Source organism: Pseudonaja textilis, chromosome 1 (assembly GCF_049901715.1).
Source record: "Pseudonaja textilis isolate UNSWEBS1 chromosome 1, rPseTex1.2, whole genome shotgun sequence".
NCBI lineage: Eukaryota > Metazoa > Chordata > Lepidosauria > Squamata > Elapidae > Pseudonaja > Pseudonaja textilis.
In genome coordinates, this window is record NC_141990.1 from 223,377,825 (window position 1) to 223,398,674 (window position 20,850).

General features: G+C 39.9%; 1 protein-coding gene across 1 annotated transcript in view; it reads left to right on the forward strand.

The window, feature by feature from the left end:
- The window catches only part of FNTB (farnesyltransferase, CAAX box, subunit beta), a 30,558-nt gene extending 19,144 nt beyond the window's left edge, over positions 1 to 11,414 (forward strand). Inside the window, exons 6-12 of the mRNA XM_026708061.2 lie at positions 755 to 838; positions 1,943 to 2,029; positions 3,114 to 3,243; positions 4,950 to 5,082; positions 6,050 to 6,161; positions 7,533 to 7,647; positions 9,073 to 11,414. Of these exons, the coding sequence (XP_026563846.2) occupies positions 755 to 838; positions 1,943 to 2,029; positions 3,114 to 3,243; positions 4,950 to 5,082; positions 6,050 to 6,161; positions 7,533 to 7,647; positions 9,073 to 9,180 (769 nt within the window). The 3' untranslated portion in view covers positions 9,181 to 11,414. The remainder of the gene's footprint in view (positions 1 to 754; positions 839 to 1,942; positions 2,030 to 3,113; positions 3,244 to 4,949; positions 5,083 to 6,049; positions 6,162 to 7,532; positions 7,648 to 9,072) is intronic.
- Positions 11,415 to 20,850: the final 9,436 nt, after the last annotated feature.

The following is a 20,850-nucleotide window of genomic DNA, read 5'->3' on the forward strand; positions in this document are numbered from 1 at the left end:
TCCCATTAACTTTACTGATCAGAAGATCCCAAAAAGTGATCCCATGACCCCAGAATACTTCAACCGTCATAAATACATATCAGTTGCCAAGTGTCACATTTTGATCAGATGACCATGGGGATGTTGTAATGGTCATGAGTATAAAAAATGGTCATAAGTTATTTTTTTATGTGCTGTTGTAATTTCAATCAGTACATGAGTGGTTGTAAGTTGAGAACTACCTGTAACCCTTGCTAATATCACAGTTGGGCCATAAAATAAATTAGCCTGGGAGTTGTAAGGTGAGAAAATATGTATGGAGCTAAATATGTAACCAGGGTTCTGAGATCATCCTCCAGGAATTCTGCAGGGGTTGGGTACACTATCTCCCTTATTGTACTGGCCAGTTGCTTTGAATTCCAGGAGTAGGAATCGATTATGTGGCTTGATTTGGCCTCATGGTGTTTCATATGACGTCTGACCTGGTTCAGTACTCAGAATTGGTCTTTGTTGATATGCGATATAACAAAGAGTATATGCAAAGATATAGTATTACAGCACATGGGGTGGCGGTGGTAAGAAGGCAGCTGTTGTGAAGAATCCAGGTGTTTTTGTGGAAATGCCTTAGGCAGCGATGATGAGGGCCCAAGGTTCTGCAGGAAAGCACATTGTGGGGTGGTTGCCATCAACAAAGTGAAAAAGAGTTGGTGTGTAGAAATTCTGAACCATTCTTGCTACTTTGATGTTCTTCATCTTACCAATTCTTCATTTTCAGAGAGAAGCTTCTGGAATACCTGTATTCCCTGAAGCAGCCTGATGGCTCCTTCATCATGCACATAGGGGGAGAAGTTGATGTCCGGTACGTCAAAAACATTCCATGTTTTTGCTGCTTGTTACAGACTAGTTTTGCCTTTGCCTTTCCTTGGTGTGTAGTATGTAGTTTGATTTGCAAAAAGCAAATCGAGCTATTAATTACTAGGAGGTTTCTCCTGAAGTGCATTTAATGTTCTGCATAGATTGATAATGACACGGCTAGAAGTAAAGTAAGAGGTTGAGGCCTTGGCTACTGCTCTACAGAAACACCCTCCATAAGAGTCAACAAGGCTGTCTTGCTGTGATTATAATTCAGAGGAGCTCCATGCTGCTGTAAAAAAACCCAGCACACACGCTCAGGTTTTGCTTTGGTACAGCAAATTGAAGAAAGAAAACACTTTTAAAACAGAACTTTAATTTACAATATTCAGTGTGGGAAACCAATAAATGATTGCATGTTTGTGTAAGACTACAACTTCTTTGGAACTTCCCCTCTCCTCCATGAGATTTTAAGGAAAAGATATAAGAACGGTCTCTCTGTCGTAATATCAATAGCAACACAGTATGTTTGGTAATTATAAATGTAAATTAAATTACGAGTTGGTGAACTGAATGGTGAATGTAAAGTCCAACTTTAGCTTTTGGTATAATTTCCATTCTGTTGTGCTTTAAAAAATGTGCCCAATTGATGTTGCTTTGCTGACAGAAGCCTTTTTCATTCAGCTGTCAGCAGTATAGGAAGGAAGCCAATTGTTAACGATGCCCCCTTCGACACATTCCCCCTCAGCTCTCTATTCTGAAAATCGGGGAACGTTTTCAGTTTAGAGTGGGAGGTTGCCCATAGCACAGATGGGAACCTGCCAGCAATTGTCTCCTTCCTTGTGTTGGTGATGTAAATCCTCTGTCAACAGAGAGTTACCATCTCTCTCCTCCTCTCTACGCAAAGCTGTTTCATTGGATGTAGACTTTTTTGAGAGTGGCGGAATTACTCAAACGTAATAGCCCCCTTCTTTTTATGATGCATGTTATTTTTCAACAGCATCCTGAGTGTGTCATAGATAGCACAGTTTAATATAGGATTTCTTACTTAGAGCCATGTCTATTCTTTCTCCATCTAAAGCTTTTAAATATTCTTTTACTTAAATCATAGGAGTGCCTATTGTGCTGCATCTGTAGCTTCCCTTAGCAACATTATTACACAGTCTCTCTTTGAAAAAACTGCAGAATGGATCGCAAGGTAAGAAACTCTTAGTTGGCAATTTAACAGTCTTAGACTATTCTAAGCTACCCAGAGCAGGAAAAGCAGGGAACCCCCCCCCCCACTAATTAGCATTAGAATTAGAAGAACTTTATTGTCATTGTACAAGTACAACGAAACTGTGGATGCACCCCAGCAACTGTTCACAATGCAATAAAACCAAAGCACTTAAAAATGAAGATAAGAGAGTCTCCATTTGCAATTTGAGAGTACCATATCTACGAATATACACAAAATATACATCCAACGCTTTGCCGAGTATAATACACAAGAGATGGATTGTACTGTAATATGTTATTATACATCTGAACGAGGTATTGAGATTTCACATCTTTTCATATCTTAATAAGTTAGTGACTTCGTGTTTATTTGCGGTTCAGAAGGCCCAGGGAAAGAAGCTATGTATTAGTCTAGTGGTATGGGATTTTATTGATCTAAAATGCTGGCAGCAGATCAAAAAGATAATTGCCAGGGTGTGAGGGGTCTTCTATAATGGCCTTGATTCTGCTTTGGCAGCGGGACCTGGCTAAGTCTTCCAGGGAGGGCAGAAGGCAACCAATGATCTTTTGAGCTGTGTTTATCACCCTCTGTACAGTTTTCCTGTCCTCAACTGTGGAGTCTGCATACCACACACCCAGACAATATGTCAGAATGCTCTCCACAAAGGCTTTATAGAAAGCCAGCAACAGCTTCTTATCCAGATTGTTCTTCCTGAGAACCCGCAGGAAGTGCAGCCGCTGCTGAGCCTTCTTCACTATGGCCTTGGTATTAGGGGACCAGGAAATATCAGATGAAATATGGATGCCAAGGAATCTGATCATAGGGACAGTTTCCACTCGTTCTCCCTTGATGATGCGTGGGGCGTGGTCCTGTCCATGTTTCCTAAAGTCCATAATCAGTTCTTTGGTTTTATGGACATTCAGTGACAGATTGTTCTGTGAACACCAGATAGACAGGTTCTCTACTTCTGCCCTATATGCCATCTCATTCTCTCTATCTAATCTTATTTTCTATCTTGGAATAAGAATACAGCCCCTGCTTTTGTGTTTTAATTTTGAATTAGATGTCAGAACTGGGAGGGCGGGATCGGTGGTGTCCCTGGCATGGAAGCCCATGGAGGATACACGTTTTGTGGACTGGCAGCCTTGGTCATTCTCAAAAATGAACAAGTTTTGAATTTGAAAAGTTTATTAGTAAGTAACCATTTGTCAGATTCGCTTATTTATTTCATGCTATTCAAAGAACAGAAATCAAATGCATCTGAATTACAGTTTCATAATTTTTATTAAAATGTTCTCAGATATAAAACAAAGTAATATAAATGTCTATGGAGATTCTCAGTCATCCAGGTCATGGTTGTCCCAAAGGTGCTTTTTCAAGAGGCAACTGGACTTCCTGGTTTTTCTTTGAAGACATATGTTGAGTATGTTGATTTCTTTCAAGAGCTGAAGAAGCTTCTTGGGTGAGAAGCAAAACATCTTTAAAGAATAACCAGAAAGTCCAGTTGCCTCTTGAGAAAGCACCTTTGGGACAAAATATTTTAAACTAAAATTAAGAAAAAGAAGAAAAATGAAGTGAAAAAGTGAAAAAAACAAAGGGAGAGAAAAGCAAACTGAAACCAGAAAATAAAAATATATAAAGGAGTGACTCCACATCTCCTTTACAGCAGTTACAAGTAAATCTACACACTTCTGTCTTTAAAATTACATCATATTTCCCCACTATTCAACCCTTTTAAATTGGCAAATCCATAAATCATCAGATCATTTTTCCCCATCTTTACTGTCCACTTCTCCATTGTGGGTATCTCACTGTTTTTTCATCTTTATATACTAAGCCTGCTGCAGTCACTATATCCAAACCAGTCTTCCATAGGTTTTTTCTAATTGGCTGTCCATAAGTCCAAGTCTGTATTGCAGTTTCAAAAATAAATCATGGGTCTAATTCATGATTAATGCATTGTTAATAGGCTTCCCGTTTAACCCTAACCTGCTTTTATCATTTTTGTTGTTGATGTTCCTCTTTTACTGCTCCCCAAATCTAGCACTTGGACATTTCTGTCATATTACAAAATTGCATAACTGGGCTCTACATTGTGTAAATATTTCTTCTGGAGAAACAGTCTAGCATTATTTCTTATGTCTCAAATCTCCGTCTAATCCATAACTCTGTAAAAATACTTCACTAGTTTACTACTTAAATTCTCAATCTCATTGCTTCAGATCAATCCAATCATCCGCGGTCCAGCACTAGGACTGCTGGCTTTGATGATGGGATCTGTGTTCAGGATTCATTCCATCGTAGAAGATTGCTTTAGCAATGATGTCTGCATTTCATGTCAGCATTTCAATTAAAAATTTTATACACAACTTCTGGTATTTATTTAGTATTGCCAATTTTATTTCACTCAGTTTCATAAAGCTGTGAGCATCTTTCCAAAGTTATTAAATATTATTTTAGATAGATATTTGTTGTGTTATTATAATACAAAATGGAAAACATAACAAAACATACCGTCACAGCACTAAAAATAATAACAGTGAATGTTCCGGTCCATTATCTCTCTGAGGAAAACCAGTCACATCCATGACTGCGTAGAGAATATTTGCTATACCATCATTTCTCAATAGCTTTCCTCGATAGCCACTTTATCATGTTATAATGGTGTTAAATAAAATTATTTTGAGTATGTTGAATGAGCAGTCTGGTTTTTTTTGTTTCCTTTCAATTTTATAACTAAGGATGGCCACTTGGATACATTGTTGCAACAAAGATGTATTAAATTAAAGGAAATAAAAACAGGCAAATATCTGTGACTGTCTAAGTTGGGTTGATTGTGTGTAACAGCTTCTCTGATTGCTGTAGGCAAGAGTGATGATTGCTTTGCTCTCTCTGCCAGCACTGGGTTACAAGCCGTCAAATGCGTTTTGAAGGAGGGTTTCAGGGTCGTTGTAACAAGCTGGTGGATGGCTGCTACTCATTCTGGCAGGCTGGTTTACTGCCTCTCCTACATCGAGCTTTACATGCCAAAGGTAAGTTTGAACTTCAAAATGTTACCCGTGCTTTCCCCACTGGGTACAGTTTCTTGACACTGATTTCCTCTTTGGGGTAGACAAGAATGCTGGAGTTCAGTGAAGGCTCAAGAACAAAGAACACAGAATAATCTTAGCTTTTGCATTCTGATTTTGTAGCAACTGGGAAATGCTCTTCTTTCAACTTAGTAATAAGACTAGGAAGCATGTAATGGAACAGACTGCTGACAGGCAAAAGATTAGAAACACATGAAAAATGTCATGTCCGAGGATATGCAAAGTACATTTTTAGTTTTGTCTCTTTTCCAACCTCTCTCTTGCTCAGTACTCATTTGGGCTTGATTATTTCCTTAGCAACTGGATCATCCAGTTGTTTTGCAGCACATCATGTGGCAAGTGGATGATCTTTTGAGTACCTATAATTGGAAAGGCTAGACTAGAGGATAAAACCAGCAGCTGCCAGCAACTGCTAGAAACTTAGTTCTTGCCTGCAGAGTCTCCTTAAAATTCAGTAGGGTGAAATAGAGGTGCCATATTGGTCATGATTAAGTGAGCCACATTTGCTACAAATGACCCTTGTGAGTGTACCATGAGGATATTCTCGACCTGGTGTCTTCCTCATGTTAGCTCCAAGCCTGGCTGGGCACAATGAATGTTGGAGTCCATCTACGTAGCTTTACCTAACTTATCTTCCAAAACGGCTTTGACTCCAAAATTCTCAGCAATGACTATGTTGGCCGTAAAAAACTGAAGAGCTGAACTGAGTAATCTTGGATAATGTCCAAGATTTTGGGAAGAGTGAATCTATACAATAATAAAATTGGAAATATAATTCTCCAATAGGGTCATGCTATAGAACTAAACTTGAATCAAGTTGCTTCCCTTTGTATATTCCCATTAGTATGGTGTACAGGATCTATTTTCAACTGTTTTTCACAAGTATTTATTGATGTGATGTTTCTCTTAGGTGATCCTGCTCTCAGTATGACACACTGGATGTTTGACCAACAAGCCCTTCAAGAGTACATCTTGTTGTGCTGCCAATGTCCTGCAGGAGGTCTTTTGGACAAGCCCGGAAAGTGAGTACTGGGTGATTGTTGACAGGCGTCTTCCTTGCTATTGGAAATGATAAATTTGGGTTTATCAAAAATCTTGGTCAGATGGTACTTAAAAGCCCTTTGCATAATAGAAATGCATTAAAATCATAGGCAGAGAAGGTGTTTTGGAGAGCTAGAATTAGGGAGGTGCTAGCATCAGAATCTGAATTAGGTAATCTGAGTAATCTGCTCCGAAACAAACAACTTCCACACTTTTTTGTCAAGAGCAAACAGAATTCAGCAATCCATTTAATTAAGTTAGCCTAAATTGCCATAATTTTGCTTTAACTTGACAGGAGAAACAGCTCATCCCAAACTTATTGGCAACTCTGTTTAACTCAACCAAACTTTAAAGCCACTTCCCATTTGCCTTGTGTTCCATTGTGAAGGTAAATGTAGCCAGATTAATATATGCATTGGTGGCCAGACAAAGACTTGAGAAATGACAGCTAAAGACTCTGAGGAGTTGGAATTTGACCATCACCCTTCAGATCTTTCTGCCTTTCTTTGGGTTACCCATTGACTCAATGTGAGGTACAGATAGTCCTAGATTTAGAATAGTTCATTTAGTGACTGTTCAAAGTTACAATGGCATTGAAAAAAGTGATATGACTGTTTTTCCACAGTTAGAATCTTCCCAGCATCCCCATCATCATGTGACCAAAATTCAGATGTTTGGCAACTGTTTATATGACCGTTTCTTTGTCCCAAAATCATGTGATCAGCTTTTGCGACCTTCTGACTAGCAAAGTCAATGGGGAACTCAGATTCACTTAACAACTGGGTTACTAACTTATCAACTGCGGTGATTCACTCAGCAACTGAGGCAAAAGGGTCATAAAATGGGGCAAAACTCATTTAACAAATTTCTCACTTAACAACAGAAATTTTGGACTCGATTATGGTTGTAAGTCAAGGACTACCTATATCAAGGGCCTGTACACAGCTTGAGTCTTATTCTAACTATTTTACCTGTTGGCTTGATTTTCTACATATTCTAAACCTAATTTCAAGAGCTGTGGTGGTGCAGTGGTTAGAATGCAGTACTGCAGTCTACTTCTGCTGACTGCCAACTGCCAGCAGTTCGGCAATTTAGTTCTCACCAGCTCAAGGTTGACTCAGCCTTCCATCGTTCTGAGGTTGGTAAAATGAGGACCCAGATTGTTGGGTGGGGGGGAGGGGGAATATGTAACCCACATAGAGAGAGCTGTAAAGCAGTGTGAAGCAGTATATAAGTCAAAGTGCTAGTGCTATTGCTAATTTCAAAAATGAACTCTACATAAAAGCTTACAAGCCTAGCATAAAAACACTCTGGTTTCTGTTACCTCAACCTCGTATGTGATTCCCCTCCAGGTCTCGAGATTTTTACCATACATGCTACTGCCTGAGTGGGTTGTCGATAGCACAGCATTTTGGCAGTGGAGATCTTTTACATGAAGTCGTGGTAGGAGTGCCAGAGAACCGCCTGGTAAGCTCCATCTAAACCAAACTTGATATCTATGCATGTAAATGCCCAGGATTGGTTATGTTTGTCAAGCCTCTTAAGCAGAACTTTTTAAAATTATAACTACGTGTGGATAACAGGTACCTTGAAATGGGTTAAAATCAGGTTCTTGCAATGTACTAAACTGTAATGTGGCTTGTAAACCACAGTTTAGTGTTATATGTGTACAAACCAGGATAGCTGGCTTAGTGATGTTAAAACACATGCCTTGGTGCAAGGTAAGAACCCAATATGTAACAGTATATAAACTGATACTCTTGTGAGGCAAACGTTAGACAACAACGGGGAAGAGGCAGGATGGGAATATTAGTGTACTGTGTAGTGTCTCCCCGTTTCCCTTCCACAGTCCCCGCTGGCTCTAACATCAAGAAGATTGAAGATACCACTCTTCCTGTGACAACAGAGTCCCTGCCTCTTACACATTAGGTTACAAATCCCTCGATGTTCCATAAACGAGGGATCTTAATTTTACTGAGGTTAAACGTCCATCTGCAATCTTGCATACATTTTTCTTTCCCTTCATCCTCACATAAGTTTCCGACTTGATAATCAGAAGGAAAGATCTTCCCCACCAGCCTTAGAACAATGGCAGACGACAAAGCAGAGGAGTTTGCAGAATCTTATATTCATTGTGTAGAGATAGGCAAGCAAGCTTTGTTGACATAGCCACACAGGAACGTGTCTTTTCTTCAATGCTAAACCTTGAAAACAGCTAAAGGGTGTTGAGTCACATAAAACTGAGCTTGACAATACATTGGTCATTGGTCAGAGGAAAGTTGAGGAAATTTTCTAGTGGTCCAGAACTGAGGTGTCAGAACTTGGCACATAGGTAGTCCTTAACTTGCGACCATTTGTTTAACAATTACTCAAAGTTACAACAGTGCAGAAAAAAGTTACTTACAGTTGGGCCTCGTAATTATTATCACAGTGGCCCATGGTCACATGATCATGATGTGGGTGCTTGACAATAGCTAGCTCACATTTATATGTTTGCAGCATCCCAGGGTGAGGTAATTGCCATTTGTGACCTTCCCAGGAGATTCCCAACCAAGAAAGCCAATAATGGAAATCAAATTCACTTAAAGTCCATAGCAAAAAAGGTCATAATCTGGATTGCCTCGCTTAATGACTATCTTGCTTAGTGATACTGAACTGAATTTAATTGTGAGGTAAGTCAGGGCCTCCCTCAGCTCTGCGGTCAAGCTTTTATCAAGAAAAATGAAATGCATTCTCCTTGTTCTTGTTCTTCTTCTTTTTCTCCTCCTCCCCTCCCCCCTCCTCCTCCTCCTCCTCCTCCTCCTCCTCCTCCTCTTTTGGTTAGAGAACTGCCAACAGGCAGCAGAATTGCGGTTAATTCTTTTTTTTCCCCTTTCCTTCATCCCCAAACAGCAGCCAACACATCCTGTCTACAACATCTCCCCTGGCAAAGTGATGCAAGCTGTGATGCACTTCCTGAAAAAGCCAATTCCAAGCAGAGAAGAGACTTTCACTAACTGAGCCTTTTCGCTGCCCTTAGAGAGACTCTGCGGTGTACTGTCCTGATGTTCGGCGCCATAACGCTGCCTCTCGTCTTGGCTGATGTGGGACTTGAGCCATGAAGCTAACTTCCTCAGGCTCTACTTTGTGCGTGTGTGTCTGTCTTTTGAGAGAGCTTTGCTAGCCATACCAAAAATATACCAGTTTTTAGAACGGAATAGCTGATTGGCTGCGTGATGGTGTATGGTTGGTCGTGCTGGGTGCTCACTTATGCAGGAAGCTGTCTCATTAAGGAGCAGCTTTGTTTTTGAAACAATGCAGCATGTTACTATCGTAAGCATCTGGCAAAGCAGCTCTGTTGTTTCATTTGCACTATGCTAAGCATCATGGGGGTGGGAGGAATGGGGGGGGGGTGGGGTGCAGCTTCATCCTCAGCTGCATGATGGCTTGGCCAGAGATGGTACATTGTCCTCCTGCTCTGGCAGGCAGTTTCTTTATTTGGCTATTTACATTCCCTGAGAAATACTAAACATTTCTAGCCAGGAGATTAGTTTCCCAGCTACTGGATACATCAGGAGAAAGAAAACCAAACTAAATGGTGTATGCGTATCCTCACTATGTAGTTCTGTATCACATGTTGGAGCGTACTGGGAAAGTGTGGTCGTGAAGATTGGTACTAAAATTGGTCTCTTTCTGCCTAGAGCAAAAAAAGGTGGATAAGAATGCTTCTGCGAGATTTTATTTCCCTTGCAAACGGCTTGTCAAGGGATGGGATTGATTATACAATGATGTTTATGCATTTTATAAGATATATACAGTATATATAAATATATCTATACAGTGCATTCAGAAAGTATTCAGACCTCCTTCGCTTTTGTCAGTTTTTATGCTACAGCCTGATTCTACAGTTGTTTGACATTCATTTTTTTCCTCATTAATCTGCACTTGCTACCCCATACTGACATGAAAACAGAATTTTGGAAATGTCTGTAAATTTCACATTGACATATTCAGACCCTTTGCAACAACACTTGGAATTTAGCTCCGGTGCCTCCCGTTTCTCTTGATTATTGCTGACATATTTCTACACCTTGATTAGTGTCTACCTGTGGTAAATTAAATTGTCCGGACATGATTTGAAAGTCACACACCTCTCTATAGAAGGCCTTACAGCTGAGGCATACTGTAGCAGAGCAAAATCCATGAGGTCAAAGGAACTGCCTGTAGAGCTCAGACAAGATTATTGCCAGGCACAGATCTGGGGAAGGCTACAATAAAATTTCTGCTGCACTGAAGGTTCCTAAGACACAGTGGCCTCCATAATTCTCAAATGGAAGAAGTGTGGCACAACCAGGACACTTCCAAGAGTTGGTCGCTGGTCAAACTGAGCAATTGGGGGAGAAGGGCCTTAGTAAGAGAGGTGAGCAAGAACCCGATGGTCACTCTGATTGAGCTCTAGAGATCGTCTGTGGGGATGGGGCAGAGTACCAGAAGGACAACCATTACTGCAGTCCTCCACCAATCTGGGTTTTATGGCAGAGTGGCTAAATGGAAGCCTCTCCTAAGTGCAAAACACATGAAAGCCCATTGCAGCACCCGAAGAACTCTCGAGATTGTGAGGAACAAGGTTCTCCAATGAAACCAAGAGTTGAGATCTAGCCTCAATTCTAAATGTTATGTCTGGAGGAAACCAGGCACCGCTCACCACCTGTCCAATATCCCAACAGTAAAAGCATGGTGGCAACAGCATCATGCTGTGGGGGTGTTCTTCAGCAGCAGGGAGTGGGATATGTCAGGGTTGAGGAAAAGTTGAATGGAGCAAAGTACAGGGATATCGTCAATAAAACATGTTCCACCACACTCAGGACGCCAGACTGGGCCAAAGGTTCACTTTCCAACATGACAATGATCCTAAGCACACAGCCCAGACAACACAGGAGTGGCTTAGGGACAACTCTCTTTAATGTCCTAGAGTGGCCCAGACAGAGCCCTGATATGAACCCCATTGAATATCTCTGGAGGGACCTAAAAATGGCTATCCACTGACAGTCACCGTCCAACCTGACTAAGCTAGTGAGCTTGAGAGGATTTGCAAGGAAGAATGGCAGAAAATCCCCCAATCCAGGTGTGCAAAGCTTGTTGCGTCATACCCCAAAATACTTAAGACTGTAATTTCTGCCAAAGGTGCTTCAAAGCACTGAGTGAAGGGTCTGAATACTTATGTCAATGTGATATTTCAGGTTTTTTTTCCTTTTTAATAAATTTACAGACATTTCTAAAATTCTGTTTTCACTTCGTCATTCTGAGGTACTGAATGTAGATTAATGAGGAAAAAATGACTTTCAACAACTATCAGGCTGCAGTATAGCAAAATTGACAAAAGTGAAGAGGTCTGAATACTTTCTGAATGTACTGTATACACTAATTCCTTTCTTATTACTTGTACAGTTGTGACTTAATAAAATTCTTCACAGTAAATGTGTTTTAATTCAGAGGGCTGCCTTAAAACCCTTTTAGTACTAGGTTACACATTAAGAAAAATAATTACATTTAATCTTCTTGGGGTTGTATTTTTGTCCTGCATGGTAAGAACAGGGATCGGAATATTCTACCTATATTAAAACAATATGACCTCATGTGTCATTGGAACTTTCAATCATCTTGCCTGCATTCTAGGTTAAATTGTGCATATATATATATTCCTCAAGGTTTCACGGGTACTTGCATGTATGGTATTCAGCTTTGTTCGGGTATTTTCCCACGTCATTATAGTTGTGCTTTTAAAGGTGTAGCAATGTTTCAGCAGAATCTCATCTGCCATCATCAGGCTTCTGTATTGTGTTCGTCTGGAGATTCTGCTGAAACGTTGCTACACCTTTAAAAGCACAACTATAATGACGTGGGAAAATACCCGAACAAAGCTGAATGCCATACATATAAACAAATATATGTTATGACTCCCCTTCGAAATTCAAACGAACAAAACAGAAAGCAGCCGTTTCACAATTAAATCAAACGGAAAGAAGTCTTATTAGATAACGGCTGGCAGAAACCACAGCATAAATCTTACTCTGTCCGGCAAACCAGTCCTGGCAATAAATCCTCAGCCTCAAAGCTCTTTGCTGTAACGTCCTCGCTCAAATAGTCATTTTGTTTCTGGCGAAATGCACCAGTCCAGCTGTGTCCTTTTATACTCATTAAGGCAACGTGCTAATTTACTGACTTGCTCTTCTCATTTGCTCCAGCTGATTTTGCCTTTTCAACCGTCTTCTATTTTTTACATTTAACCACAAATTTTCCAAGTTCTCATCTCCACTAGAAGACTCTCTCAAAACTTCCCTGTCAGCCATTTCCGGCTGTTCATCAGATAAAGAACCAGAGGAGATCAAAGGTCCTGACAATTCTAATACATCAGGTCTGTCGTCCTTTGTCACGTCCATCTCCTCATCCTGGTTATCAGTCCAATCAGTAAGCCAGGCTGGTTCAAACTGTTCTGACGTAACCTCTTCACTTGAACTCATATCAATCACAGGAGCTGAATCCAAGCCTGGAGCCACAACAAATACACACACACACACACACACACACACACAAATATAGATAGATAGATACCGTATTTATCGGCGTATAACACGCACTTTTTCCCCCTGAAAATAGGGGGCAAATGATGTATGCGTGTTATACGCCGATAACCAGGAGCGAATCCTCTTTAAGGGATCCCGTTCCCAATAGTGCCTAGCGGCGGCGCAGCGCCGTGACATGATGTCAGTTCTGAGCTACCCTTATTTTTTTCCTGAAATTTCCCTCTTAAAATGAAGATGCGTGTTATACGCCTGTGCGTGTTATACGCCGATAAATAGATAGATAGATAGATAGATAGATAGATAGATAGATAGATAGATAGATAGACAGACAGATATAGATGGTATTCAGCTTTGTTCAGGTATTTTCCCACGTCATTATAGTTGTGCTTTTAAAGTTGTAGCAACGTTTCGGTAGAATCAATACAGAAGCCTGATGATGGCACAACTCTTCTGTATTGTGTTCGTCCGAACACAATACAGAAGCCTGATGATGACAGATGAGATTCGGCTGAAATGTTGCTACAACTTTAAAAGCACAACTATAATGACGTGGGAAAATACCCGGACAAAGTTGAATACCATACATGTAAGTACCTGCGAAAACTTAAGAATATATATATTTCCCCCTGGTGCCCTCCAATGGACTTTTGCGAACGGATTTCTAAATGATTAAATAATTATTAACTCTAGAAAACTTTAATTATATGCTGCTGCTGGCTCTTGGTGGCTAGATTAATCTTAGGTTGGTTTGGTAGAATTCTGCTTCTTGAGAAGAGTCGTACAGCACAAATAGTTTTGCCTGTCACTTGCATAAATGTAACATTATGGAAGACTGATGTGAAGGAGCTGGAGCAGGAAAAATGGTATTTTGCAGCAACCAGTAGAAACCACATAAAACCATCTTCTGTTTGGGTGCTTGTCAAGTATGGACTGTACACATCAATTCATGGTATTCTGTGGGATGGATGTGCTTGCTAGGAATTTTAGAAATTCACCTCTACATCTAGAAGGCACTTAGATGAGGAAAGGTTGATCTACATTTGGATGAACTTCTTCTGGACAGAATCCTATGGTTTCTCTAATGTTGGAATGGCAATAAATGAGCGGTGAAAAAGGTAGGTGCCTTTGAAAGGCAGGAAAGATTAGCCTGGAATGGAACAAAGTCTGAGGCATCATTTATTTCCCCCTTTATTAGGAGCATAACGTAGGAAAAAATGCAGTAGTTCATAGTTCTGATTTAACAGCATAAGACAGTGGGAAAGGAGAAAGTAGATTTAACAATGTGAAAATGTTGACTTTATAAATCTATCAAGTTACCATCTCCTATACCTGTAAGAATATGCTTGAATATGGAGCTTGGTGAAATCTCCAAAGGTAAGAGTCTGTAGAGATTCTCAGTCATCTAGGTCATGTTGTCCCAAAGGTGCTTTTTCAGGAGGCAACTGGACTTTTTCTTTTTTCTTTTAAAGATGTTTCGCTTCTCATCCAAAAAACTTCTTCAATTCTGACAGGATAGCGGGGAATGGAAGGATTTGTATTCTCTGCATATTGTCTGCAAGGAATACAAATCCTTCCATTGCCCACTATCCTGTCAGAGCTGAAGAAGCTTGGATGAGAAGCAAAATGTCTTCAAAAGAAAAAATAAAAAAAGTCCAGTTGTTTCCTGAAAAAGCACCTTTGGGATTCCAAAGTTAAGCAAATTCTGGGCATCAAGAAAGGGTGTGTTTGAAGCATCAGTAAATATGTCCGTCTTCATAATTGGGGAAAGTAATTGATTCTAAACAATTGCATGCTCTATGCTATACATGCAGTTTTTCTTTATTTGTATAAATCCAGGATGCAGGAATTCAGCTTTTAGATACCAACTTAAATTTCGAGTGGTTTACAATACAATGTATCATCTTGAGTATGTCATCTTGAGAATACCTCTCTCAGTAAATCCTATAAGCTTAAATCCTATAAGCTTAAAGTACTACAACTTAAAAGAAGTGGACTTAATGGTACTTATGGTACACCTATACTGTAAGTAATTTCCATGCAGCCACATAAGATACTTAAGATTTTGGACAGCAATGGAAGCTCCCATGCAGCCATGAAAAGCCTATTTAATTGGTGGTTATAAAGAATAGCAGTCAGCATTCTTTAAAAACTATGAGAGCAAAGAGCTGCAATGATGCTAATTCACATACCATATGCTGTAGTAAGCTGTGCTTTGTATTAAAGAACCATTAAACAATAACCACCAATGAATGGTGTCTTTCATGTAAAATGTCAGAAATATTAGATTTCAGGAAGTGCTAAAAAAAAGTGTGCAGGGCAGGGGGAGGAAATGGAACAATTGCCCTCTGATGAGGTTGCCACTGTGTTTTGCAGAGTCCTAATTACTGTTCAGTTATTGTGATTTTACTGGTTGTTCATGTTAGAAAGTTAATATATATTGTGTTTAGCTAGTTTACTTAGAGTGACAAGAATGCTTAAAAAGCTCCCAATGGAGTGTTTATTTACTTTTTTAAATGGAGTTCAGAGCTATTAAACTATAACTCAGGCTTATCACTGAAAGGCTGCTTAAAAAAATAAGGGTGGGGACCTTGATGTATGTGCATGAGGAACTCCATTCCCTTGAGGTATTATCAGGGCTACACGCCAAGAGAAAAACAGATTAATATTGCCAGTATTGCTGCCCAGTTGCATTTTTAATTCAAGTTATGCAAAGGACCACACATAGCCGGTTGCAAAATGGTTTTATTAACACGATGTTGTTTACATAAAACACAATTAACATAAATTTAGGATGAGAAGATTACTTTTACTATAGCTTTCTGGTGATCTGAAAAAGAAAACGCAACTTCCCTTTTGAAATCAATATTCTTAACAAGCATAGGAAGAAACACCAGGGTAAGTAGTTGTTTCTGGGCAAAGCAATACCGTTTTTTAAGGTGTTGGGCTGGGATGGGTAGAAATATCCCTATAATAAAATGTTTATGTATAAAAAACTTGGCATCTTTGATATCCTATTTCCTGTGGAGGACTCTTATAGGAGAAGGCAAATTTCCATCTGCTGACAATCAGGTTGGGAGAGGAAACTATTGCAGTCTCTTTTTGCTTATAAATTGTCCCAATAGATGAGAGATGTCACTGTACTCTCCAGGGCTTAATTGAACTATGCTAACACTGTAATTTCAGATTTGTCTATTTTTCACAAACTTAGCATGGCTTCTACAGCTTTAGAACAGAAGGAATGTTAAGTAGTAACATAGTAAATAGTAGGTAGAGCTAGGAGAAAAAGTTGCGCTGAATTGAAATATAGTTAATAACTCTATTAGGCTAACTACTCAGCAGCAAAAGTGAAAAAACTCAGTTACAGCTTGACAGATTTTCATATTATTGACTTCTGTCTTGTAACTAGATTTTATAATAAGATTAAAAGGCTCCTTCTTGTACTTGCCACACATTGTATACATATACCAAAATTTGAGCACAATCCTGGAGATGCCCCCTTTTTCCTCTGCTTGTGAGGTTATAGCGTGGGAATCTGCAAACATAATATTCTAGAAAAACAAGGCCAGGGACAGCTGCAATCTGTAACATTAAAATTGGGAACCTATTCCATTTCCTGTTACATATGAGGCAGCAGTCATTTTGCTTGCTTCAATATTTTGTTAGCATCCTACTGAGATGTTGCTAAGAGGGTATCTGCTTTCATGGCATTTGGAGCCATGCCAACCTATGTAGTTCCTACAGGACACATTAGTTGTATAAGTCAGGCATGTAAATAATAAAGCAGTTGCCCAAATAGTTGTCTAAACAATTACTGAAAATATACAAACATTTTCATCTCATTTCTTCTGTACAGTAATACACAGAGATCTGACTGGCCTAGCTGGAAAATTTAGTGACAATTAAGATTTCCCCTCTAGATAAATCCAAATGCTTTGCTAGGTTGCAAACTGCTGTCATGCTTGCTGCTCCTTTTTGAATATAAAATGCCCATCTTTTCATTACTGCAACATGCTTGAACCAGGAATGTACTTTGGACTCTCTGCATGTTCTTTTTTTGTGCAAATAGCAAATTGTTTGAAATGTCAGTTTCCACTAGAACCAAGAATGCCACAACAGCAGCTTTGGGCTCTGGAAGATACTTGTGTAATTTGCTTTGCCCCAAGCGGAATAAAGAAAACCAATTCATTAATTAAAGCCCAATGATCATGAGAAATCTTGATACCTTCCAGAAGTATAGCTAAGTGGCCGGGGAACAGAATTATTGGAACTTACCTCCAATAATATGGCAGGCACCCAATTAGGAAAAAGTGAGCTACAGTAAGAGCCAAACTTCAAACCTTGTGCTCTCCCATGTCCTTCAATCTTTTTTTTGCCAAATATGACAAGCAGCTGTGAGTTAAGATCATTTTGGTCTTGTAAGCACTACAATAGGATTAAAATGTGCCCACTTTTATTTATTAAAAAAAAAACTTCCCAGTTTTTCCCAGGAGAAAATTGAAAATTCTGTCCCTTATCACATGACCCATTTTATTCTTCTTCTTCTTCTTCTTCTTTTTCTTCAGCGTTTGTCTCGCGCTCGGGCGAGGTCCGCTAATGTCCTGACATGACCCATTTTATTATTTACTTTATTAGCCCCAGTATCCCAAATATTTTGTATAGTCTCTGAGCAATAAATGTGTATTGTACAGAAATACTACTAAGTTGAATTATTTATTCTGTTTCTGGAAGAGTCATATTGCAGAGCAATTCAGGAAAAAATACATGTTTTATATTTGCCACCCAGAGCCATTTGTTTGACATGGGCAGTTACAGAAATTAATTTAAAAAAAATTAAAAAAAAAACATTTTTGAGCAATACATGTGAAGACTTGTCATTAATAACTGCTTTGTTCCCAAAGGTAAGGTACATTAATGGATGGTACTGATTTTAGGACTTGCAAACTCAAGGCCCCTGTGCTGTATCCGGCCCACAGGGTGCTTAGATCTGGCCCACAGGGCACCCTGGAAACAGCGAAGGACCCGTCTGTAGTGCCTCTGCCAGCGAAAACAGAGCTCAGGAGAGTTGCACGCCAGGCTCCGTTTTTGCTGGCAGAGGGCTAGCAAACCAAACCAAAAACAAAACAAAAGCAGAAATGTTTCCCCTTTTGCATTTAAGCATCCAAGAAGGGACAGGAAAGGAGAAAGGAAAGAGGAAAGAAAAAGATGGGAAGAGAGCAAGGAAGGAAAAAGAAGGAAAGAGGGGAAGGAAGGAGAAAGGAGGAGGAAGAGGGGAGGAAGGAAGGGAGGGAGATTATAATGAGAGGGAAGGAGGGTCTGAGGGAAGTCCTGTCTTAGCACTTGGCCACCACACACGAGTAACGTTGAGTTGGCCCAGCCCACCCAGGCCTCCTGAGGTCAAACACAACCCTGATGCGGCCCTCAATGAAATCAAGTTTGATACCCCTGTACTACATAAACCTAAGCAATGGTAATCTAATTCTGGAGTATAATATAAGACCATATGTTGATCCCATGTTATAATCTTAGAAATATACTTTAAAGCAGGGGTTCCCAACCTGGGGTGCTCGCACCCCCTGGGGGTGCGAGACAATATTCCAGGGAGTGCAAGAAAAGTCCAGGTAAATAATAGGATATTGGCTATATGTTGGCATTTTTATTTATTATGTATTTCAGGGGTTGCGAGGTTCGAGTGAAATTTCTTTAGGGGTGCCGGGCGAAAAAAAGGTTGGGAACCACTGCTTTAAAGCATAAACGTCTGGGGAGGAACGGTAGCATATCTGAATTTTTGCCATGTTGTAGATGCTCCAACAAAATGGCTGCCATTATTGGCCAGATTTGTATCAAAATAATTGTTTACCAGAAGACAAATGGGTGTGCTGGCTTCCCCTCAAATTTCTATGCAATCCCATTTTTTTTGTAGATGATTTTTGGTCAAAGAAATATACTTCTATAAGCCAGAGTTACAACCACTCAGCTTTTTTATTTTTGAAGATGCCAATGGGCCCATTTTTAAAAATTAGAACCAGACTGGTGGAAAACCTTAAGTAAAAGAGAACTGCTATGGCCACTAGTACTTCATTTTGAATGCTCTGAAATATAACAATGTGGGAATACACAACTTTTTATTCCTAAGTGAGACCTACATCTTCATATCACTTAAAAATCTCAGGTGGGGGCTACTTCTGTAGACATTTAGCATTGTTATAACTGACAACTTGTTGGTATGTTTTATAAGCTCATAAGTCTTTCAGTTGTCCAAGGATGTTGGATTTTGTCTGAATGAAAAAGTTTGGAAAAATGGCATTAAGGACCATTTCTGTCTAGAGACCACATCCCGGATTTAGGACCACCTTAACTGCACTTGTGGAAGACTGTTGTTTGTTTGTTTATATCACTGTTCATCTCCCTCATAGAGAGGCTCTGGGCAGTATGCAAATTAGTCAGTACAATAAAACATTAAAAACTGAATAATTTAAAATTAAAACTTTTTTTAAAATGTAAAAAAAGATAATACTACAAAATTGGAGAGTTCCAAGGTGCAAAGACTGAAAGTTCATAATACAATGTTGGGGGGGAGGGGGGTGTTCTGCTTAGGCCAGCCAGCCCATGGTTTTGTGGGCCTCTCTGTCCTCCACACAAGCTTACATAGTTAGGTTTTTGACCACTTTGTAAAAGACCAAGAGATTGGGAGTTTTCCTCAACTCTGAGGGCGAAGTATTCCTACAAAGCAGGGGCAGCAGCAGAGAAGGCTCTCTTCCTTGACCCCGCTGGTTGAAATTCTTTGACCGATGGTATGTAGCATGCCTTCCCTGCCCAAACAAGTGGGTTAGGCTGATGTGATGATGTGAAATTGTTCCCCTAGGTAGCATAGCCCTATGTCATGAAGGGCATTATATGTAATAACCAAAACCTTGAATTGAGCCTGGAGGCAAACTGGCACCCAGTCCAGTTTGTAAAGCAGAGGTGCCCTTCTCTGTATATCCAGTATACTCACACAATCACATTTTGCACCAGTTGAAGCTTCTGGATACTTTTCAAGGGTAGTCCCATGTAAAGTGCATTGCAATAATCCTATCAGGAGATAATTAGGGCATGAATGACTGAGAGAAGGGCCCTTCTGTCCAGGAAGGGGTGTAATTGACACATAATGTGAAATTGGGCAAAGGCCCTCCTGGCCATGGCTGCCATCTGCTCTTTAAGCAGGAGCTGTGAGTCCAAGAAAACCAAGTTATGCACTAAGTCTGTCTGGGGTAGTGTGACCCTATCCAAGACCAAAGATGATAAACCCCTGGACACTCCATCTTACTAGGGTTCACCTGAAGTCTGTTCCCTATTGAGACCCCCCACAGCCTCCAGGCATCGTGAAAGGATGTCTACTGCATCACTCACTTCACTTGGGACAGAGATAAGATAGATGAGTATCATCAGCATATTAGTGATATCTCGTCCCATAGTGACAGATGATCTTGCTGAAGTTTCATGTAGATGTTAAAAAGAAGCAGAGAGAATACCAAGCCCTATGGTACCCCACAAAAGAGGAGTCATTGACTTCAGTAGACTTTTATCTTATTTCTAATAAAAAAGTTAAGATCGATGAAACCATATGCTATGCTTTCAGGACTAACCAAAATGGGATATACTGGCACAAAATAATAAATATAGGAAGTTTAGGAGCAACATGGCAATAAAGCGGAAGAGTAGTGACTGAAATGAAATTAGTTTTCTAAATAATTGTAAAAGCACTACAGGACCTGATACAACCCCCCAAAATCTAAACATATTAGTTCTAAGGATGACATTGTGCTGATCTGACCTAATAGTAGCATCACATGAACCTGGCCTGGCTTGCAATATATTGTTAAACACATACACATATATGCATGTATATCCTACCTTTATTATTTTTATAAATAACTCCAAGCAGTGATCATATCTCTTCTTCTATTTTCTCCACAACAATTATCCCTATGTGGTAAGATGGGCTGAGACTGTAACTGGCCCAAAGTCACCCAGCCGGCTTTTATACCTTAGGCAGGACCAGAACTCACAGCCTCCTGGTTGTTAGCTTGGTGCCTTAACAGCTAGACCAGACTGGCTCTAGACCAAA